Source organism: Pseudorca crassidens, chromosome 2 (assembly GCF_039906515.1).
Source record: "Pseudorca crassidens isolate mPseCra1 chromosome 2, mPseCra1.hap1, whole genome shotgun sequence".
In the NCBI taxonomy this organism is placed as follows: domain Eukaryota; kingdom Metazoa; phylum Chordata; class Mammalia; order Artiodactyla; family Delphinidae; genus Pseudorca; species Pseudorca crassidens.
In genome coordinates, this window is record NC_090297.1 from 36,935,544 (window position 1) to 36,960,948 (window position 25,405).

At 39.0% G+C, this 25,405-nt stretch overlaps 1 protein-coding gene across 1 annotated transcript in view; it reads right to left on the bottom strand.

Annotated features, from left to right (window-relative positions):
• ZSWIM5 (zinc finger SWIM-type containing 5) overlaps positions 1-25,405 on the bottom strand; it is a 262,543-nt gene that overhangs the window by 74,558 nt on the left and 162,580 nt on the right. Inside the window, exon 2 of the mRNA XM_067725917.1 lies at positions 6,126-6,482. Coding sequence (XP_067582018.1) covers positions 6,126-6,482 — 357 coding nt within the window. The remainder of the gene's footprint in view (positions 1-6,125; positions 6,483-25,405) is intronic.

A 25,405-nucleotide genomic window follows, 5' to 3' on the forward strand; every position in this document is an offset into this window, starting at 1 on the left:
TAAATTCATGTTTGGATATGTTGATTTGCGGATGTCTTTGATATAGAATAGTCAGTTGGATATAGGAGAAGTAAATCTGTGAGTCATAATACATAGATGACATTAAGGTAAAAGAGGTAGCTGAGATTGCCTGCAAAGATCATATAGAATAAGAGGAGAAAATTTAAGATTAATTTTTAAGAAATAGCAACATTAAAGGTCAGATAGCAGAGAAGGGTACAGCATTTAGGAATGAACGAATAAGAGCAAAGATAATTTTAACTAGATAAACCAGGCCTGGAGTTCACAACCAGCTTCTCTAGCTCTCTCACTAACTCCCAGGCAAAATCTTAAAAAAAAAAATGATCCTTTGGTTAAAAACAAAAGATAAAAATATCCCTATATGTGTTCACTGGTTAGAACATTTTAGTCTTTTTATAAAAAGAGATGAGTATGAAACTAATTACCCTCAGTAGTGGTAAAGTGGACTTGGTCAATATAAATGATACTTTGACATTTTCGTATGAAAATTTCCACAGGATTATAAGACAAACGGTAACAAGTGAAGATAAAATGAAAGGATTTTTTTTTTTTTTTTTGGCGGTACGCGGGCCTCTCACTGTTGTGGCCTCTCCCTTTGCGGAGCACAGGCTCCGGACGTGCAGGCTCAGCGGCCATGGCTCACGGGCCCAGCCGCTCCGCGGCATATGGGATCTTCCCAGACCGGGGCACGAACCCGTGTCCCCTGCATCGGCAGGAGGACTCTCAACCACTGCGCCACCAGGGAAGCCTGAAAGGATGTTTTTATAAATAATTATTAAACAAACTATCATGTGGGTTGAGGCTCCAAGTTAGCATTAAGACTGTAACAGTGAGACCTGTCCTGAGGGAACTGATAAGTCTGTGGAATCAATTTTTCTTTCATTCTTAAACATCCTTTTTTAAATTATAAAAACAATACATGCTTATCATAGAAAATATACTAAAGAATAAAGAAAATAAAAATCCACTCATAGTGCCTCCAGCCATACGTTCCCTTGTTAATATCATGGTGTATTTTCTTCCCATCTTTTTGTTCTGTACATACACATATGTGTATACACATATGCATACATACACACACACACAGCTTTTTAAATTAAATTTAAAAATTTTAATTGAAATATGAATTATGAAAAGTGCACAAATCTTAATTGTAAAGCTTGATGAATTATCACATAGTGATTATAATAACTATCACTGAAGTCAAGAAAATAGAATACTACCAGCAGCCTAGAAGCCCCTTTGCAAACACCGTCTCCCTTCCTCTTCTCCCAAATTAACCACTAACCTGACTTCTAACACTAGGGACTTGTTTTTGAACTTTACATAAATGGAATCATACAACATTTATTCTTTTGTGTCTGGCTTATTTCACTCAACATCATGTTTGTAAGATTCACTCATATTATTATGTTTAGCAAAACAACTTATTTTCATTGATATATAGTATTCCATTACATGAACGTATTAATTTATTAAGCCATTCTACTACTGATGGACATTAGGATTGTTTCTATTTCAGGCTCTCACATATTATGCTACTCATTTCCATTGGGTAGACATCTAGGAGAAGAATTTCTGGGTCATAGGGTACACACAGGTTCAACTTGAGTTAGATGATACCCAACAGTTTCCCAAAGTGACTGTAACAATTTACACTCCTACCTGCAATATATTATTTCCAGTTGCTCAATATCCTCACCAATACTTGATACTGATAGTTTAAAAAATTTAGCCGTTCTGGTGGCTATGTAGTGGAATCTCACTGTGGTTTTAATTTGCATTTCCCTGATTACTAATTAGTTAAAGTGCCTTTTAGTATGTTTATTAGCCACTTGGATAACCTTTTTGCCAAGTGCCTTTTTGTGTCTCTGTCCATTTTACTATTTGTAAGGGTTCTTAAGGTATTTAGGATACAAGCCCTTTGTCAGCTGTATGTATTGTAAATATCTTCTCCCACTATTTGCGTGCCTTTTTAGTCTCTTAATGGTGCCTTTTGATAAACGGAAGTATAAAAATTTTAATGTAGTTCAATTTATCAATCTTCTCCTACTTAAATTTTTTTTTACCTCAAGAACATGAAAATATTTTTTTCATATTATCTCCTATATGCTTTATTGTTTTACTTTTCACGTTTATGTCTGCAATTCATTGGCAATTAATTTTTCTGTATCGCATGAGGTAGGAATCAAGTTTTTTTTCCCCAGAATGAATTTCCAATTGATCCAGCCTTATTTATTCAGAAGATTCTTCTTTTCCCATTGCTGGGCATTTAGTAGAATCCTTTCACTTTGGAAACTCACACGTTTTTGTTCTAGAAAACATTCTTTAATTATTTTATTGATGAATTCCTTACCTCTGTTTTCTATTTCTGGAATCCCTATTTTTCAAACATTGGAATTCCAGGACTCATTCTCTTAATTTTTTTTTTTTCTTTTTTTGCGGTACTTGGGCCTCTCACTGTTGTGGCCTCTCCCGTTGCGGAGCACAGGCTCCGGACGCACAGGCTCAGCGGCCATGGCTCACGGGCCCAGCCGCTCCGCAGCATGTGGGATCTTCCTGGACCGGGTCATGAACCCATGTCCCCTGCATTGGCAGGCAGACTCTCAACCACTGTGCCACCAGGGAAGCCCCATTCTCTTAATTTTTAACAGCCTTTTTTCTTCCTATTTTTCATCTCTTCATCTTCTTTTTTAAAAAAAATCTCTTTGTCTTTCTGCTCTACTCTATAGGAACTTTCCTTACCTTTATTTTCCATCACTTAGTTTTATATATTTTTTGCCATTATATTTGTAATATTCATTAGTTCTTTCTGTTCTGTGAATTTCTTTTTATAGTATCCAGTTTTTATTTCATGGTTAAAATATCTTCTATTCCTATGATGATATTAATAATAATTTTTCAAGGTTTTCTTCTCTCTGCATAGTCTCTATTTCCCCCAAATTGCTGTTCTATGTTTGTTAGCTCTGGTCTGTATCTTCCACAATATTCAACATTGTTGACCGTTTACTTCCTAAAACTCAATTTTATACTTAAAACTCAATTTTATAGTTACTTGCTAGCTTCTCCTCATTTCTCATTCTACTTTGCTAATTCCTACACTGGCCCCTGTTTCCTCACCTGTATATGCATGAATACAATAAATAATAAGGATTTGTTGTATTCATTCAACAAATCCTTATTATTTTCCAGGTACCATGCTTGGTGATGGAGACTCAGAAATTTGTAAGACATGGTTCCTGACCTAACTCCTCAAGTTATCATAATTTTCTCTTGGTATCCAAACTCTCTGTATGGATAAACAGCAACTGAAGACCTAGCCTGGATGCTATATGCCAGAGAATCTCGGGGTATGGAGTTACCAGAGAAAATCACAAACAGAGCATGGAGCAGTGCTAGATGAACAGTTGGAAAGATAGTCCAAATTGAATCACCAATCCAAAGGGGACAAGGCAAAGTCTAGCTAAAACCACTTACAGGGACTAATAAAAGTTTTCAGGGACATGAGGAGCAGAGCAATACCTGGATCCATTCCTGGGATTAAAAGCAGGTAGCTAGGGCTTCCCTGGTGGCACAGTCGTTAAGAATCCGTCTGCCAATGCAGGGGACATGAGTTGGAGCCCTGCTCTGGGAAGATCCCACATGCCGTGGAGCAACTAAGCCCATGCGCCACAACTACTGAGACTGCACTCTAGAGCCCATGAGCCACAACTACTGAGCCCGTGTGCCACAACTACTGAAGCCCATCCGCCTAGAGCCCGTGCTCTACAACGAGAAGCCACCGCAATGAGAAGCCCACTCACCATAACAGAGTAGCCCCTGCTCACTGCAACTAGAGAAAGCCCACATGCAGCAACGAAGACCCAACACAACCAAAATTAAAAAAAAAAAAGCAGGTAGCTAGCAGTTTTAGAAATTTTATTCCTGCTTTTTAAAGTCTGTTTTGGTGAAGAGTAGGGCTTGAGAGAGAGGAGACAGAAGATGTTCTAGGTGTTTATAGATTTAGCAGGGAACAGAAACAGGACTTCAAAGATCATCTCTATGCTAATAACTCCAAAATTCTGACTTTTGTCCTTAGCTCCAGATCCAACACCCAATTTTGTATCAGAAATCTTCACCTCAGTGTTCTACAAGCACCTCAAACTTAAACTGAATTCGTCTTCCTCCTAAATTTATCCCTCCCCTTACGTTCCCTAAGTGAATGGCAACATTATTGTCAAATCCAGCCATCATAGCTGGACATTATGGAACTGAGTTTTTTCTCATCTTCCTCTTCTTCACTCCCTACCCATCCTACACACCTGGATGTTGAATCCAGTCCACCTTGCCTCTAAGATATCTCCACTCCTCGCCCTCATCATTTTCAGTATCACTGCCTATATCAGCACTGGTTATTAGAAATATATTAAGAAAGACCTTGTGGAATACTAGGGTACCTGGAGTAGAAAGCTAATATTAGTCTGGAATAAACACAGGTACAGAAGTAGTAGTTCCTGGGGAAGGTTGAGAATAACATCTCAAGTTCACTCTGGCAACTTAGACTAATTTCAGACATATAATAAGATGCTGAGATGGGAGGTATAACGAGGAATAAAGATTGCTTCAGCACAGTGGTAAAGGGGAAAGAGGGTTGCTTTGGTGACAGTGGTGATGAACAAGGCAGGTGCAATACAGGCACTCAACCAAGGTGGTTAGTTCAAGAAAAAGGCAAGAGAGCTTGGATATAGGCAAAAATTCTGAGAAAGAGCTAGTGGGAATGATGCATGAAAGTAGGCCATAACCCAGCTGTGGTGTTACAGACCTGGAGCTGAACTCAGGTCCCTAAGAACTCTAGACTTAAGGAGGTCAGAGAAATAGAACAGGCTCCCTATGTGGGATAAGAAGATATATATATATATATATATATATATATATATATATATATATAGTTACTCTTTAACAGTATCTCTCAAATAGAGCTCAGTTACCATGTAAACACTACAACTTTGAGGATAAAACAACAGAAGATTATTTCGGCTAGTTAGCGAGAGTTCCTGGAAGCCTGTCTGACTATCCTTATTTCTGAGGAGTGGTGAGGCTGTGTGTAGGACTTGATTAGCTCTATTGGGCAACTGGGAAAAGCAGGCCCTTTGGCACATACTATAGTATTATACAGGCCATTCATCTGGTCTCACTGCCTTGTTCATGCTAATACCAAAGTTTCTTCTAAAAATAGAGAGGTAGTATAGAGAAGCATTAAAAACCTGAGTTCTGAAATCAGGTGAGCCTAGGTTATAAATAATTTCCTTATTTATAAAATGGAAATGGTTATAATACCTACCTCACAGGGTAGTTTTGAAAACTAAATGAATTAACATATATAAACATGTATAAAATCTCTTGTATGATGCCTGGAACATAGTAGGACCTAACCAACAAAATGAAAAATTGGCTCATATAGCTCCTCTTCTCAAAATTCTTCAACGGTTTCCTGTGATTAAATATCTACAACCTGGCTTCATAATAAATGCAAGCATTTATTTCAGACTTAGCTGTCTTTTCTACTAGATTATAAGCTATTTGAAGGCAGGAACCATGTCTGTTTTATGCTCTCAACAATCAGCGCTACCACTTGCACAGTGTAGGTACTCAACATATCCTTGTTGAATGAGTAAGTGAACATAGTATCTTTCTCCATCCATAAACCCTCCCATTATATAGCTCATAAACACAATGCTAGCAGATGCTCTTTGGAATAACCCTGATGCTATGCAGGTTCCTGAAATGTTAAGGAATTCTCATATCCATTTCAGTTCACTGAATGGCACTAATTATTTTATGCTTTCTCTCACTCCTGAATATCCCAGGCTCCTGGGGCAGGGATTGTAAGGACAAATGAAGTCCATAAACTAGATCAATATGTAACTCTAACATTCTCTGTCCTTTTTTGCCAAACCTTTATGAGGTGGACAATTGGATTGCTTTAAGAAACAGAGTTAATAAATAGTTTGGATAGAATGAACTGATTAAGGTTGAGTGATTACAATGGCAAATGTATCCCAATCTCTAAACATGCAATAAAGCAACAAAATATATTTTTAGCAACAAAAATGTTGTACAATTACCGTTTACTTGGTTGATTTCGGAGTTGGAGGATAGAATCTCATCTGCCAGCTTCTGTGCAGTAGGAAGAACTTCAGTGTGGTGTGCCGTGATTAAATACTGAATAAACTTTTGTAGCTGGTCCCTATTCATCTGGAAAAGGGTTTCTGAGATAGGAAGACGCAGTTTGACTTGGTCTGGTTTACGGATCCTGTAGAGTGAGAGCGCTACCACATGGGCACAGTAGAATATGTCTTTGTTCCCACAGCCACACGCCACTGAAGTGATTTTGCATCGATCAAAACTGATGGCAACTTTATAAGTCACTGCTGGTTCAGAAGTAGTGGCCGGCTCAGTTACTGTGCCACTGAGATGGAAGCCTAAGGAAACAAAAAAGACACGTTTAGAGATTCTGTAGTAAGAAACCTGAAGGTTTTCATTTTGCATTTAAATTCATAAATTCAGAAACTATTTGCTGAGTATCTCCTACATACACAGTAGGCTCTGTCAAAGGTCAATGAAACCCAGGTATTGCTTTTTTTAAAAAAAAAAATATCTATCTATCTATCTATCTGTTTTGGCTGCGCCGGGTCTTAGTTGAGGCACGCAGGCTCTTAGTTGCGGCTTGCAGGCTTCTTAGTTGCAGCATGTGGACTCCTAGTGGCGGCAGGCACGTGGGATCTAGTTCCGCGACTGGGGATTGGACCCAGGCCCCCTGCACTGGAAGTGTGGAGTCTTACCCACTTGACCACCAGGTAAGTCCCCCAGGTATTGCTCTTAAGAAACACACAATCTAGAAAAAGAGTCTTTACCCTGGAGTCCATGAACCTCCAGAACTAATAAGAAAACTTTTGTTTGTACATATGTACATTCTTCTGGGAGTACATTTCATACCTTTTATCATAGTCTCAAAAAGATTATTCAAGATCCTTGAATAAGTTAAGAACCTCGGTAGTAGATTTTGAGCTCTTTGTGGCCAAAGACAAGTCTACAAATAACGTCAGTACAATCTAGAGTAAGGTGAGCGTTATAAACGAGAGAAACCAAAAGAATGCCACAAGGAAAGACAAGGAAGATAAGGGCAACATTTCTTCCTCAAAACAAACACTTCCAAAATGGTAACCACATGGAATACCTAAAAGGCAAGAAGCCTCATAAGACGCAGAAAGCAGAGAGCTTGGTGCAGTGAGACTATGCAGTGTTAACCTCCACTCACTAGCACACAGCAGCAATAATTTTGAAATGTAGAGAGAATACATTTTTAAGTTACAACTAAATTGAAAAAAGTTAAATTCAATAGAAAATTCATTCTATAATAACTGTTTATTCTTTAAATATGATTCTTCTTTGACAAAATATGTATTCAAACGATCATTCAGTCATTCAACAAAGGTTTAACAAAACTTTAAGTAACAAACTTTTTTTTTTTTTTTACAGTACGCGGGCCTCTCACTGTTGCGGCCTCTCCCGTTGCGGAGCACAGGCTCCGGACGCGCAGGCCCAGCAGCCATGGCTCACGGGCCCAGCCGCTCCGCATCGTGTGGGATCCTCCCGGACCGGGGCACGAACCCGCGTCCCCTGTATCAGCAGGCGGACTCTCAACCACTGCGCCACCAGGGAAGCCCCAGTAACAAACTTTTTTTTAAGTATCCCTGTTAGCCTAGGGATGCTAACACGAAAAGGAGAGGAATGTCAAATATTCGTGAAGCACCTATTATGTAGCAGAACTGTGTCGGGTGCATTTAATAATTTGTCATAATAACCTTATGAAGTTGGTATTATTTTCCTTATTTTAAAGGTATGTAAACTGAGGTGAAGGAAATTTGCCCAAGGGCCCTCAGCTGGAAAGTGATAGACCTAGGATTTGGAACCAGGTCTGACTGACTCCAAAGTTTATTTCCTTTTACTTATACTACACTACCTCTGAAAATGCCATGACAAAGTCCTTATCCTCAAAAACCACAGACAAATAAATGATTACAATATAATATACCAAACGGTATAGAGACAGGAACAAAGGTGAAGCTAATTTCATAGATTTTCTTGTTTTACTGCACTCCACACTGTGAATAGGAAAGCAATTTAAAATAATCTTATATTTGCTGGAGAAATATTTGCCAAATAATAAAAGGTGCATATGTTAGTTTCAGAGCTACCATCGTGACCTGGCGGAATTAAAAAATGAGGAGAAAAAACATTCCGAAGTTCAAGTTTCGATAATTATGGCTAATTAAAGTAAGAATAAGTCCTAAATTTATAAGCATACCCATAAAATCTAGCAAAATTAACATTACTAAAGGCATATTTAGGTCCAATCCAAAGAAAGGTGCACATTACTGAAAAAGTTAATATTAATTTCCAGAGTAAGAAAAATATCAAAATTAATTTGCTAACTTCATAGCTTTCAGGTATATTTTTAAAACTTCACAGAGACTTTTTCTCAGTTAAACTTAGTTGCAGATTTAAAAATACTGATCGTCATTTGTTCAAAGCAAAGTAGAAAAGTTATATTCAAATGTGATTAAGTATGGCTAAAGACTGCCTTCACTTTAGAACTAAGGAAGAGAACCTTCTGCAGAGTTGAGAAGTAACTCTTCTCCAGATTTCTATCCCCTGGACATAGCCAGTAGAATAACACAACAGAGAGCACATTACACTACGAATTAGGCAGCCACGATCTGTTATTTACTATGTAGTTTTGGGCGACTGACTCACTTGACAACTTTGAGCCTAAGCTTCCTCTTTAATAAGGTGGGGATAATAATCCTTGCTCTGCCTAGCTCTTAAAAGTGCTTTGTCAAACTGTAAATGTCCTAAAGATTTATTATTCATGCTTTTATGCAGTTTTTGTTAATGGGTCTTCATGTCAAGGGCATGAGACAACTTCCCCAGTGGCCAAGTTTCACAGTGGTTGAAAATCAGGGGCTAAGAAAGTACATTTTTTATTTCCCTCAGGCCCTCAGGAGTATTTAGTATATTCTTGAGAAATGACTTAAGTCCTGATGAAAAGAGACCCCATAGAAGGACTACTTTATTTTTTAACTTTTATTTTAAATTAATTAATTAATTTTTGGCTGTGTTGGGTCTTCCATTGTTGCTCACAGGCTTTCTCTAGTTGCGGTGAGCCGGGGGCTTCTCTTCGTTGTGGTGCGTGGGCTTCTCATTGCAGTGGCTTCTCTTGTTGTGGAGCACGGGCTCTAGGAGCACAGGCTCTAGGAGCACAGGCTTCAGTAGTTGTGGCACGCAGGCTCAGTAGTTGTGGCTCACGGGCTCTAGAGTGCAGGTTCTGTAGTCATGGTGCATGGACTTAGTTGCTCCGTGGCATGTGGGATCTTCCCAGACCAGGGCTAGAATCCGCGTCCCCTGCACTGGCAGGCAGATTCCTAACCACTGTGCCACCAGGGAAGTCCCTAGAAGAACTACTTTAAAATTTCAAATAAGACAATGATGCCAATGTGGGAAAACGTTAGGTTCCAAGCCTCTGAATCTAAAAGTTGAGTATAAACATTTCTACTTGTTTGGGGGCACTTGGCCTGTAGCACAGTCTCTGAACCCAATTCTCTCATTCCTTTCCTGCATGAAAATGAATAAGAATATTGGTTAGAGTTGGGACAGAAACTATGGGTATCTTATTAAGATGTAAGCCACATGAGGGCTTTCTCTGTATACGCTTACTGTGAAAAAGCAAAATCACTATGGCTGCACTATGAAAAACAGACTGGGGCTTCACTGGTGGCGCAGTGGTTGAGAATCTCCCTGCCAATGCAGGGGACACGGGTTCGAGCCCTGGTCTGGGAGGATCCCACATGCCGTGGAGCAACTGGGCCTGTGAGCCACAACTACTGAGCCTGCGCGTCTGGAGCCTGTCCTCCACAACAAGAGAGGCTGCGACAGTGAGAGGCCCGTGCACCGTGATGAAGAGTGGCCCCCGCTCGCTGCAACTAGAGAAAGCCCTCGCACAGAAACGAAGACCCAACACAGGCAAAAATAAATAAATAAATAAATTTATGGAAAAACAAACAAACAAAAAACAGATTGGACCTTGGCCTCCATATTTTTAAGATGAGAGGCTGGCCTAGAAGACCTCCAAGGTTCTATCTAGCACAGATATATTATGATTTCATAGTAACTATCACTAAATCTTATTATCTTTTCTAGAACCAGAGTACTTTTGGGATTTAAAGAGTATATAATAATAGCTAACCTTTATGAGTGCCTCCTATGTGTTCGGCTCTGTTCTAAGTACTTTACATGCATTAACTCATTAAATTTTCACAATTTTTATGAATTTGATAGTAGGTATAATGGTAAGCTTTATGTGTCAATTTGACTAGGCTACAGAACCCAGTTATTCAATCAAATACTAATTAATCTGGGTGTTGCTGTGGAGGTGTTTTGTAGATGTGATTAACATCTACAATCAGCTGACTTTAACTAAAGCAAATTATCCTTACTAATGTGGGTGGGTCTTGTTCAATCAGCTGAAAGGCCTTATAGGCAAAACTGAGGTTTCTCTGTGAAAGAAGAAATTTTGCCTTAAGACTATAGCATCAGATTCTGACCAAGAATTACCAGCCTGATGACCTGGAAACATATACTATATATGTATATACAGTTATCTCCTACTGATTCTGTTTCTCTGGAAATCCCTGACTGGTTACTATTATTATTCCCATTTTATGTATGAGGAAACAAGCACAGAGAGACTTGCTCAAGGTCATTCTGCTAGTAAGTGGCAAAGCCAAGATACACACCCAGGCAGTCTGGCTCAAAAGCCCATACTCTGAACTATTACATTATACTGCCTCTGTATAATACTGTGTTGTATGGCAATCAACACCACATTTATATAAACTGTAAAACAACTATAAAACTAGAAACATTATTAGAAAATAACTTCTATGTTTACTGAAATTCTACAATTTCAATTTTTATAGCATTGGTAATGGTTTGAACTTCTAGGTTAATCTGGAATTACAGACAAAATGTTGAATATCAATTTAGATTCCATCTGTCTCCACAGCAGGTCAATGTTAAAACAACTGAGAAACTTTCTGAAAAATATTTTTCAAAAGCTAGTTAGACATGGCTCCCTAGAGGCTTTGATTAAGGTCCATGATGCTCTTGGGATCATGTTCATTTGAGTTAGGTAAATCTTTGGGCTCCATCAGCTGTATTAACAGTGGTATAGCTCATGCTCCGGGCCTAAACCCATTTGAAAGGCAGAAGGTTCTGGGTGGCTCCGTGTAAGTTTCCTTGCTGGGAGTTCCTTTTTCCCTTATTATAACCTAGTAACACTTTTTTCAAGATTAATTACTCCTGAGAATAAAGCTACATAGAGGTTCAATGTAGTATTTCTTTCCCATTGCAAACCTAACTGCCATCAATAATCTGCTGATTTAAGCAAACATGTAGAAGCTTAATTTTAAAAAATTTCTGTAAAGAGTAAGACACGGAGATCACCTTCCTCCCCACAGATACACCAGAAATACATCTAGACGTGGAACAACTCTTACAGAACACCTACTGAACGCTGGCAAAAGACCTCAGACCTCCCAAAAGGCAAGAAACCCCGCAAGTACCTGGGTAGGGAAAAAGAAAAAAGAATAAACGGAGACAAAAGGATAGGGACGGGACCTGCACCAGTGGGAGGGAGCTGTGAAGGAGGAAAGGTTTCCACACACTAGGAAGCCCCTTCGCAGGCGGAAACTGCGGGTGGTGGAGGGGAAACGCTTCGGAGCTGCGGAGGAGAGCACAGCAACAGCGGTGCGGGGGGTAAAGCGGAGAGATTCCCGCACAGACGATCGGTGCCGACCGTAACTCACCAGCCCGAGAGGCTTGTCTGCTCACCCGCCGGGGCGGGCGGGGCTGGGAGCTGAGGCTCGGGCTTCGGTTGGAGCGCAGGGAGAGGACTGGGGTTGGCGGCGTGAGCACTGCCTGCAGGGGGTTAGTGCGCCACGGCTAGCCGGGAGGGAGTCCGGGGAAAAGTCTGGACCTACCGAAGAGGCAAGAGACTTTTTCTTCCCTCTTTGTTTCCTGGTGCGCGAGGAGAGGGGATTAAGAACGCTGCTTAAAGGAGCTCCAGAGAAGGGCGCGAGCCACGGCTAACAGTGCGGACCCCAGAGACGGGCTTGAGATGCTAAGGCTGCTGCTGCCGCCACCAAGAAGCCTGTGTGCAAGCACAGGTCACTATCCACATCCCCTTCCGGGGAGCCTGTGCAGCCCGCCACTGCCAGGGTCCCGGGATCCAGGGACAACTCTCCCGGCAGAACGCACGGCGCGCCTCAGGCTGGTGCAACATCACGTCGGCCTCTGCCGCCGCACGCTCGCCCCGCACTCTGTGCCCCTCCCTCCCCCAGGCCTGAGTGAGCCAAAGCCCCTGAATCAGCGGCTCCTTTAACCCCGTCCTGTCTGAGTGAAAAACAGACACCCCCTCGGCGACCTACACGCAGAGGCGGGGCCAAATCCAAAACTGAGCCCCTGGGAGCTGTGAGAACAAAGAAGATAAAGGGAAATCTCTCCCAGCAGCCTCAGGAGCAGCGGATTAAAGCTCCACAATCAACTTGATGTACCCTGCATCTGTGGAATACATGAATAGACAACGAACCATCCCAAATTAAGGAGGTGGACTTTGAGAGCAAGATTTATGATTTTTTCCCCTTTTCCTCTTTCTGTGAGTGTGTATGTGCATGCTTCTGTGTGAGATTTTGTCTGTATAGCTTTGCTTCCACCATTTGTCTGAGGGTTCTATCCGTCTGTTTTTTTAAAAATTTTTTTTCTTCATAATTACTTTTTATTTTAATAACTTTATTTTATTTTACTTTATCTTCTTTCTTTCTTTCCTTCCTTCCCTCCTTTAGACAACGAATCATCCCAAATTGAGGAGGTGGACTTCGAGAGCAAGATTTATGATTTTTTCCCCTTTTCCTCTTTTTGTGAGTGTGTATGTGTATGCTTCTGTGTGAGATTTTGTCTGTATAGCTTTGCTTCCACCATTTGTCCCAGGGTTTTCTATGCATCTGTTTTTTTTTGTTGTTTTTTGGGTTTTATTCTCTTAATAATTTTTTTTATTTTAATGACTTTATTATATTTTATCTTTATTTTATTTTACTTTATCTTCTTTCTTTCTTTTTTCTTTCCTACCCTCCTTCCTTCCATCCTACCTCCCCCCCTCCCTCCCTCCTTTCTTTCTTTCTTCCTACTTCTACTAATTCTTTCTTTCTACTGTTTCTCCCTTTTCTTCTGAGCCATGTGGATGAAAGGCTCTTGGTGCTGCAGCCAGGAGTTAGTGCTGTGCCTCTGAGGTGGGAGAGCCAACTTCAGGACACTGGTCCACAAGAGACCTCCCAGCTCCACATAATATCAAATGGCGAAAATCTCCCAGAGATCTCCATCTCAACACCAGTACTCAGCTTCACTCAACGACCAGCAAGCTACAGTGCTGGACATCCTATGCCAAACAACTAGCAAGACAGGAACACAACCCCATCCATTAGCACAGAGCTGCCCAAAATCATAATAAGTCCACAGACACCCCAAACACACCACCAAACGTGGACCTGCCCACCAGAAAGACAAGATCCAGCCTCATCCACCAGAACACAGGCACTAGTCCCCTCCACCAGGAAGCCTACACAACCCACTTAACCAACCTTAGCCACTGGGGACAGACACCAAAAACAACAGGAACTACAAACCTGCAGCCTGCAAAAAGGAGAACCCAAACACAGTAAGATATGCAAAATGAGAAGACAGAAAAACACACAGCAGATGAAGGAGCAAGATAAAAACCCACCAGACCTAACAAATGAAGAGGAAATAGGCAGTCTACCTGAAAAAAATTCAGAATAATGATAGTAAAGATGATCCAAAATCTTGGAAATAGAATAGACAAAATGCAAGAAACATTTAACAAGGACCTAGAAGAACTAAAAATGAAACAAACAATGATGAACAACACAATAAATGAAATGAAAAATACTCTAGATGGGATCAATAGCAGAATAACTGAGGCAGAAGAACGGATAAGTGACCTGGAAGATAAAATAGTGGAAATAACTAATGCAGAGCAGAATAAAGAAAAAAGAATGAAAAGAACTGAGGATAGTCTCCAAGACCTCTGGGACAACATTAAATGCACCAACATTTGAATTATGGGGGTTCCAGAAGAAGAAGAGAAAAAGAAAGGGATTGAGAAAATATTTGAAGAGATTATAGTTGAAAACTTCCCTAATATGGGAAAGGAAATAGTTAATCAAGTCCAGGAAGCACAGAGAGTCCCATACAGCATAAATCCAAGGAGAAATATGCCAAGACATATTAATCAAACTGTCAAAAATTAAATACAAAGAAAACATATTAAAAGCAGCAAGGGAAAAACAACAAATAACACACAAGGGAATCCCCATAAGGTTAACAGCTGATCTTTCAGCAGAAACTCTGCAAGCCAGAAGGGACTGGCAGGACATATTTAAAGTGATGAAGGAGAAAAACCTGCAACCAAGATTACTCTACCCAGCAAGGATCTCATTCAGATTTGATGGAGAAATTAAAACCTTTACAGACAAGCAAAAGCTGAGAGAGTTCAGCACCACCAAACCAGCTCTACAACAACTGCTAAAGGAACTTCTCTAGGCAAGAAACACAAGAGAAGGAAAAGACCTACAATAACGAACCCAAAACAATTAAGACAATGGGAATGGGAACATACATATCGATAATTACCTTAAATGTAAATGGACTAAATGCTCCAACCAAAAGACATAGACTGGCTAAATGGATACAAAAACAAGACGCATATATTTGCTGTCTACAAGAGACCCACTTCACCTAGAGACACATACAGACTGAAAGTAAGGGAATGGAAAAAGGTATTTCATGCAAATGGAAACCAAAAGAAAGCTGGAGTAGCAATTCTCATATCAGACAAAATAGACTTTAAAATAAAGACTATTAGAAGAGACAAAGAAGGACACTACATAATGATCAAGGGATTGATCCAAGAAGAAGATAAAACAATTGTAAATATTTATGCACCCAACACAGGAGTACCTCAATACATAAAGCAAATGCTAACAGCCATAAAAGGGGAAATCGACAGTAACACATTCATAGTAGGGGACTTTAACACCCCACTTTCACCAATGGACAGATCATCCAAAATGAAAATAAATAAGGAAACACAAGCTTTAAATGATACATTAAACAAGATGGACTTAATTGATATGTATAGGACATTCTATCCAAAAAAAACCAGAATACACATTTTTCTCTAGTGCTTACGGAACATTCTCCAGGATAGATCATATCTTGGGTCACAAATCAAGCCTTGGTAAATTTAAGAAAATTGAAATTGTATCAAGTATCTTTTCTGACCACAAGGCTATGAGACTAGATATCAATTACAGGAAAAGATCTGTAAAAAATACAAACACATGGAGGCTAAACAATACACTACTTAATAATGAAGTGATCCCTGAAGAAATCAAAGAGGAAATCAAAAAATACCTAGAAACAAATGACAATGGAGACACGACAACACAAAACCTATGGGATGCAAAAAAGCAGTTCTCAGGGGGAAGTTTATAGCAATACAATCCTACCTTAAGAAACAGGAAACATCTCGAATAAACAAACTAAACTTGCACCTAAAGCAATTAGAGAAAGAAGAACAAAAAACCCCCAAAGTCAGCAGAAGGAAAGAAATCATAAAAATCAGATCAGAAATAAATGAAAAAGAAATGAAGGAAACTATAGCAAAGATCAATAAAACTAAAAGCTGGTTCTTTGAGAAGATAAACAAAATTGATAAACCACTAGCCAGACTCATCAAGAAAAAAAGGGAGAAGACTCAAATCAATAGAATTAGAAATGAAAAAGGAGAAGTAACAACTGACACTACAGAAATACAAAAGATCATGAGAGATTACTACAAGCAACTCTATGCCAATAAAATGGACAACCTGGATGAAATGGACAAATTCTTAGAAAGGCACAACCTGCCAAGACTGAATCAGGAAGAAATAGAAAATATGAACAGATCAATCACAAGCACTGAAATTGAAACTGTGATTAAAAATCTTCCAACAAACAAAAGCCCAGGACTAGATGGCTTCACAGGCAAATTCTATCAAACATTTAGAGAAGAGCTAACACCTATCCTTCTCAAACTCTTCCAAAATATAGCAGAGGGAGGAACACTCCCAAACTCCTTCTACGAGGCCACCATTACCCTGATACCAAAACCAGACAAGGATGTCACAAAGAAAGAAAACTACAGGCCAATATCACTGATGAACATAGATGCAAAATTCCTCAACAAAATACTAGCAAACAGAATCCAACAGCACATTAAAAGGATCATACACCATGATCAAGCGGGGTTTATTCCAGGAATGCAAGGATTCTTCAATATATGCAAATCAATCAACGTGATACACCATATTAACAAACTGAAGGAGAAAAACCATATGATCATCTCAATAGATGGAGAGAAAGCTTTTGACAAAATTCAACACCCATTTATGATAAAAACCCCGCAGAAAGTAGGCATAGAGGGAACTTTCCTCAACATAATAAAGGCCATATATGTCAAACCCACAGCCAACATCGTTCTCAATGGTGAAAAACTGAAAGCATTTCCACTAAGATCAGGAACAAGACAAGGTTGCCCACTCTCACCACTATTATTCAACATAGTTTGGGAAGTTTTAGCCACAGCAATCAGAGAAGAAAAGGAAATAAAAGGAATCCAAATCGGAAAAGAAGAAGTAAAGCTGTCACTATTTGCAGATGACATGATACTATACATAGAGAATCCTAAAGATGCTACCAGAAAACTACTAGAGCTAATCAATGAATTTGGTAAAGTAGCAGGATTCAAAATTAATGCACAGAAATCTCTGGCATTCCTGTACACTAAGGATGAAAAATCTGAAAGTGAAATCAAGAAAACACTCCCATTTACCACTGCAACAAAAAGAATAAAATATCTAGGAATAAACCTACCTAAGGAGACAAAAGACCTGTATGCAGAAAATTATAAGACACTGATGAAAGAAATTAAAGATGATACAAATAGATGGAGAGATATATACCATGTTCTTGGATTGGAAGAATCAACATTGTGAAAATGACTCTACTACCCAAAGCAATCTACAGATTCAATGCAATCCCTATCAAACTACCACTGGCATTTTTCACAGAACTAGAACAAAAAATTTCACAATTTGTATGGAAACATAAAAGACCCCGAATAGCCAAAGCAATCTTGAGAACGGAAAACGGAGCTGGAGGAATCAGGCTCCCTGACTTCAGACTATACTACAAATCTACAGTAATCAAGACAATATGGTACTGGCACAAAAATAGAAAGATAGATCAATGGAACAGGATAGAAAGCCCAGAGTTAAACCCACGCACATATGGCCACCTTACCTTTGATAAAGAAGGCAGGAATCTACAGTGGAGAAAGGACAGCCTCTTCAATAAGTGGTGCTGGGAAAACTGGACAGCTACATGTAAAAGTATTAGATTAGATTACTCCCTAACACCATACACACAAATAAGCTCAAAATGGATTAAAGACCTAAATATAAGGCCAGAAACTATCAAACTCTTAGAGGAAAACATAGGCAGAACACTCTATGACATAAATCACAGCAAGATCCTTTTTGACCCACCTGCTAGAGAAATGTAAATAAAACCAAAAACAAACAAATGGGACCTAATGAAACTTAAAAGCTTTTGCATAGCAAAGGAAACCATAAAGAAGACCAAAAGACAACCCTCAGAATGGGAGAAAATATTTGCAAATGAAGCAACTGACAAAGGATTAATCTCCAAAATTTATAAGCAGCTCATGCAGCTCAATATCAAAAAAAGAAACAACCCAATCCAAAAATGGGCAGAAGACCTAAATAGACATTTCTCCAAAGAAGATATGCAGACTGCCAACAAACACATGAAAGAATGCTCAACATCATTAATCATTAGAGAAATGCAAATCAAAACTACAATGAGATATCATCTCACACCAGTCAGAATGGCCATCATCTAAAAATCTAGAAACAATAAATGCTGTAGAGGGTGTGGAGAAAAGGGAACCCTCTTGCACTGTTGGTGGCAATGTAAATTGATACAGCCACTATGGAGAACAGTATGAAGGTTCCTTAAAAAACTAAAAATAGAACCACCATATGGCCCAGCAATCCCACTGGGCATATACTCTGAGAAAAACATAATTCAAAAAGAGTCGTGTACCAAAATGTTCATTGCAGCTCTATTTACAATAGCCCGGAGATGGAAACAACCTAAGTGTCCATCATCGGATGAATGGATAAAGAAGATGTGGCACATATATACAATGGAATATTACTCAGCCATAAAATGAAACGAAATTGAGCTACTTGTAATGAGGTGGATAGACCTAGAGTCTGTCATACAGAGTGAAGTAAGTCAGAAAGAGAGAGACAAATACCGTATGTTAACACATATATATGGAATTTAAGAAAAAAAAAATGTCATGAAGAACCTAGGGGTAAAAGAGGAATAAAGACACAGACCTACTTGAGAATAGACTTGAAGATATGGGGGGGGGGGAAGGGTAAGCTGTGACAAAGTGAGAGAGAGGCGTGGATATATATACACTACCAAACGTACGGTAGATAGCTAGTGGGATGCAACCGCATAGCACAGGGAGATCAGCCTGGTGGTTTGTGACCGCCTGGAGGGGTGGGATAGGGAGGGTGGGAGGGAGGGAGACGCAAGAGGGAAGAGATATGGGAACATATGTATATATATAACTGATTCATTTTGTTGTAAAGCAGAAACTAACACACCATTGTAAAGCAATTATACTCCAATAAAGATGTTAAAAAAAAGAGAAACATTGCATTATATAAAAAATAAATAAAAAATTTCTATTGAATCAGCATGTATTTATTGAATATCCACTGTGTGCTCTTTTTACCTTTTAACTCTTTTATTTGGACATTTTCAAACAAAGAAGTAGAGGGAACGCTCTATAATGAGTCCTCTACATCCATCACTCAGCTTCAACAATTATCAATACAAAGATAAACTTGTTTAACCTTTACCCTCTCCCAGCTCCTTCCCTGTCCTCCTCAATTAATTATATTGAAGTAAATCCCATAAATATCCTTTCATCAGTAAATACCTCGGTATACATTTCTAAAAGACAAGAACTTATTTTTTGTGTGTGTGCCACCCCGTGCAGCATGTGGGATCTTAGTTCCCCAACCAGGGATCAAAAACCTGCTCCCCCTGCATTGAAAGCACAGAGTCTTAACCACTGGACCACCAGGGAAGTCCCACAAGAACTAAAAATTAATAATTCCTTAATATCAAATATCCAGTATTCAGATTTCCACAACTGACTTCAAAAACAAAACAGCAAAAAACAGGAAAAGTTTGTTCAAATCAGAATACAAACAAGGTCCAGATATTACATTTGGTTGATAATGTCTCTTAAGCTACAAGTTCCTTCTCCTTCCTCTTCCCCTTCAATTATTTACTGAAAAATAATAGTTAGCTCTAGAGAGACTTGACCAGATTCAGAGTTTTGGTAAAATTACTTCACAGGTTGTGTTGCATACTTTCTAATACATCACATCAGGAGACACATCATGCCCGATGATCTTTCTTCCTGTGCTGTTAGAATTCAGCACGGGGTTCAGGTGTTGTTAGCCTGCTCCATCCATTATAAAGTTCCTCGTCAACTTTTCACCTAATAGTTTTAGTAGTCATTGATGATCATTGCCTTGATCTATTGATATTATTTCACTTGGGTGGCTTTACTTTAAAAAAGAAATTTGGCTCTCTCACATTCTCTGACTCTTAACACCTTAAACTGTAAAATAAGAAAAAAAACATAAAATGGCTAGCTCAGTGCCTGGCACATGGTGGGCTTTTAACAAAAAATGTGACAGAAACAACCACAAAAATTGCTTAGAACTCATGGGAAAAACAACTACTATATAGACAAAGTTTTCCTGAATATCAGCTTTGTGATGATCCTTCATTCATATTTTCTTAAAATATAAAAAGAAAACACATATATTGTGAAATCATCCTGCTTATCAAAATGCCCCAAAGACTTTAAAACAGTCTCTTTTTATCAGTTGTAAGTCTTGAAATGATTAAGATAATGGATGGACTGGTGGGAGAGGGAGTAGTCAGGCACATAGGGAAGCAACAATGTGCTTGCTTCACTAGTGGCTCCCGTAGGCCGTAAAGGTCAAATGCCCATATTTCCTTCTTCCTTACAGCATGTCTTTTGGTGCAAAGCAGTCAGGGATGGTGGGTCTATTAGAGACCTGGCTTTTTGAAGAAACAGTCAGTCAATCAGGCAGCTGCTCCCCTTGTGGCCCTGTCAACTTCATACACAGGGGGAAAAAAAACCTCAAGTGCTTTAACACTGAGTGAGCCCTGAATGCACCATATACTTTCAAGGAGTTCCTGTTTAGTTTTGCAAGCACTGCATCCCTCCAACCCACCCCCAAATCACAAAGCTAGCTTTGCCCTGAGAAAAAGATTTGAAAAAATTTCAACTTCCTGTTCTGTGGCTGAGGCACCTTTCCTACCTGGCCTCTACACTGCTTAGAAATTTTAGAATAAAATTGTACTGCAGTACTCCACTACATATCACAATGGCTCTGATGTCTCAGCTTCCAGGAAAAAAATGACCTTCTATAAATGCCTGCTATGAGGTAAGCCCTACCAGAATGTTATCCTATAAGTGTGCCATGTTTTCCTTGCCTTTAACATGCTCCAAGTACCATTTAGGAGTGGGAAAAGATGCAAAAAGTGTGCAGAAATGACCTCATAGGCCCCTAATAACTGAGTTCTTTGCAGGCAGTCCTTGCTAGAGCTTGTCATGCTTAAATGTGCAACAAGAGCTCTGAGAACTTCAAGATTAGCAAGAAATTGTTAAAAATCCAGGAGTGGGGGCTTCCCTGGTGGTGCAGTGGTTAACAATCCGCCTGCCAGTGCAGGGAACATGGGTTTGATCCCTGGTCCGGGAAGATCCCATGTGTTGTGGAGCAACTAAGCCCGTGCGCCACAACTACTGAGCCCAAGTGCTGCAACTAGTGAAGCCTGTACGCCTAGAGCCCATGTTCTTCAACAAGAGAAGCCACCGCTATAAGAAGCCCACACACCGCAACAAAGAGTAGCCCCCACTTGCCGCAACTAGAGAAAGCACACTCACAGCAACAAAGACCCAACGCAGCCCCCACAAAAAACTCCAGGAGTGCTCATGGCTTAAGAGCTCTTATTCTCCTGCCTTCTAAACTAAACGGTGGCACAAGAGGAAATTGAAAAGACTGAAATTGTTTACTTAACATTTCTTTTCCAGCATCAGTGCTGGGGAATCCAGGGCATGGGCTGGACCCAACCTTGGACTAAACAGAAAGTACCAAGGACCAGTTTTATACTTGAGGAAAATATAAATAAAATGTCTCTTTCCCAAATAAGGAAATCCTATGTTCTTCATGGCTTTGCTCAAATATCACCTCCATATGAAACTCTATCTGGTGCCCCAGTTGCTAAACTGAATCATGTTTTTTTGTTTTTTACATTGGAGTATAGTTGATTAACAATGTTGTGATAGTTTCAGATGTACAGCAAAGTGATAAACTGAATCATATTAAATGAAGAAACTTTAACATTTGTGCCTATGGAGCTTACAGTTTAGTTCACAAGAGAGCATTTTACCCAGAATCAACTAATAAAGGACCGAAGAGATAATAATTTCACAGATGAAGAACAGGCTCAGAGATGTTATGCAATTTGCAGCTTGTAATCATTTACACGATTATAGTCATGATAACAGAAATTAAAATGACCATAAATTCACATTCTGAAACATTTTAGGCTTTAAAGACTAGGAAAAATAAACTTGTGAAGAGTTTCCTTCAAATTAATATACTTCCTGAATACAGTCAAATTGCTTACTTTGATCTAAAAAGAACCAAAATAAATAACTTTTAATCACTAACAGTTTTTGAGCACTTACCATGTGTTCTTTTACAAACATTGCATCATTTAATCCTCACCACAATGTTATGTGTTTAGTACTATTATCCCCATTTTTTGTGAAGAAACTGAAGCTTAGAGAAATTATTCAATTTGCCTAAGTTTACACAGCCTGTAAATGGCAGAGCTAGGATTTGAACCCAGGCATTCCGGCTTCAGAGTCTAAGCTCCTAACAACCACATTTTATTTCTATTATAGTGTTTCCCAAACACCAACTTCATTTTCCTGGCTTAGGAAAATCGGAGTGATGTTTGGTACTGCTCCTTAAACTTTTTTTTTGTAAAAATTAGTACATTGCTAAATCATACTAATTCAATTTTCATCCTTTGTTTACATACAGTCAGCTACTATGATACTAAGTTACCAAACTGATAGAAAAATGGAATCCTAACAGGGACAAATGGCAGGGAATATGCAAAATGTATTCAATCTGGTAACCCAAAAGTTACAGCACATGTCTTCCCCTTAGAGACTACAAGAAATTTGAAGAGCCAAAACACATAAAGATGTTAATTTCTCTCTTTTTAAAAAGTATCTTAAGGTTAATTCATTCATTAAACTAATAACTATTTAAGATCTACTATGTTAGGTCCCAAGGATATATCTGTGAAAAGACCAAATGATCCCTGACTTTATGGCATTTATAGTGTAGCTGGGGAGACAGATATTAAACAACTAAGTCCACAGAAAATTATTTAATTTTAATTGTGAAGAAGTACAGAATGATAGAGTAGCATATAATATGGAAGACCTGACCTGGTTTAGCATTTTGAGCAGAATTTTATAGAATAAATCAGAATTAACTAGGTGAAAGGATGGGGAATGCAGAGTAGTGGTAAAGAGGACTCCAGGTAGAAAACAAAAAGTACATATGCAGAGGGGAAAAGAAGGCTATGCAGAGGTGCTAAGGCCAAGAGGAACATGGAATGTTCAAAGAACGGAAAGAAGACCAGCATCGGAAAGCCAACAAGGAGCGAGATAAAGGGGCATACAATGAGGCTGGAGAAGCAGGCAGGAGCCATGGCTCTGGGATGCATCCTAGCTCCTGCCTCTGCTCCATATCCAAGAGGGTCACTAAATCCTGTGGATTCTGCCTCCTAAGTATCTCTCCATTCTAGTGCCTCTCCTTTAACTCCGCTAACACTGCCTCAGCCCAAGATCATAATAATCTCCTGCTTGGATTAACTAATCTTCCTGCCTGCAAGTCTTATTCCCTCTACCCACCTTCCATAACATCAGCAGAATGATCTTCCTAAAACAAAATCATGTCATTCCTACTAAACTGTGACCTATTCATTTCACAGTCTTGGTATCTAACACAGAGTCTGGCATAGAAAAAACATTTATAAAAATGTTTCCTTAAAATCTTTCAAATGGTTCCTCACTGATTATAGGGTAAAGTTCAAACTTATGATGTGGCCTCTTTATATCTCTTCAGACTTGCTTCCTGCCACTTCTCAAAGCACTAAACACACTAAACTACTTGCAGATTCTTGACTATGCAGTGTTTTCTTAGCCTCTATGTCCCCATACCAGGTGTGACCTTCTCACCTCCTTATCCTTAATTCTCAACTCAAATGATACCTACACTGGGGAATCTTCCCTGATCTCCCTGGAGAATTAAATGCTTCTTCTTGAGCTCTCAATTTTTATCAGTCATATCTCTTACAGCACTTGACATCAGTGTAATTAATAGTTTTTATATTTGCCTTTTCCCTTTAGATTGTGAACTCCTTGAAAGCAGAGGTTATATCTTTTTCACCTCTATATTTTCATTTCAGGCACATTTTAAGGGTTTCATAAGTATTTGTTTATGGATGAATGAATAAATGAACACTAGACAATCTTTAATTTATATATCCACATTCATGATTCACAGAGAATTAAGCATGTTTACAAAATTCTTGATTTTATGATTTAAAAAAATCAGTGAATAATTAAACAATTTTGCTGGGATGGTGAGCAAAGTAACAAGTTAATAATAGTGAAGCATAAGATTATTTTCCATAATTCATATTTATGCCTCAAATGGACAGCTGTTATGCTTCTGCCAATTTTCGAACTCTTTTCTAAAATATAAACTATGAGCAATTTATTAGTTAACAATTACTGGATATTTACTATGTGCCAGAGAGTGTTCTAAGTATTGATACTTTCCATGTATTAACTAATTAAACCCTCACAACAGCTCTACAAGATAGGTTTATTTATTAGTCACCTTTTTCAGATGAGGAAACTGAGGCTCAGAGAGGTAAAGGAACTTGTCTAAGAGCACACATTCTGTAAAAGGTTGAGTTGGGATTTGCACTCTTAGCTAGTACAATATATGGAATATGACTATGCAGTTTAAATTATGTATACAAAATTTTATAAAAGTAATTAGCAAGCACAGTTCTACAAAGATGCTCTAATGACAAGTCAGTAAACTCTGATGTTTGCCTGATTTCCTGGGCAATTGTTCAAGGCAACTGAAACTGACAAGTGCTCTGTGATGCTCTCACAGTTGGAATGAAGATAGGTTTATGAATTTATCTGTACAAGACAATGTCTCAGCACAGTGAGTGAATCATCTGAAAGTTCTAAAGGAAAGCACTTCTCAGTACAGCCCTCTGACACCATTCAAAGTCTTTTGTGTTTCCGAGTGCAAGAAAGCCTCTAGTAAAGCTTGGGCAATTAAAACCACTTTGCTCATTGCTCTTTTGATTCACCAGACCCTTGAGCAGGTGCTAATGCATGAAAATGAATGTAGTTTCAGCCAATGGCAGGGAAAAGGAGAGCTGTGGTTTACAAAAAGAATAATTTTTCTTATGGTCAGTTTAAGTGCATACACACACACAGATATACAAACTAGGTAACTCCTTTGAATGAGAACGCTTTCCTCTTGAATAAATTTGGTTTTGATGAAACTATGTAGTATAGATTAGACTTTCTCACTTAATTCTTGTCTCCTGGAAGGCCAAAGCAGTATACTAGCAGCCACTCTTTTTCCTTTCTGTCACCTAGCAAAATGGTAGTCACACAAAGGCTTAAAACAGTGCAAGTGACATCCTCAAAATAACTAATTTCCCTTCTAGAAAACCTGACTCAAAAGCTGGGTAACTACTGCCTAAACAAGAGCACTGGAATGGCTCTGTGGACTCACACTGTTATATACAGAGCTAAAGAATCAGGGTGCTTGAGGTCTAATTCCAATACCCCTCAATTCCTCTTTGCCTCAGTTTCTTAATTATGCAAATAGACATTGTA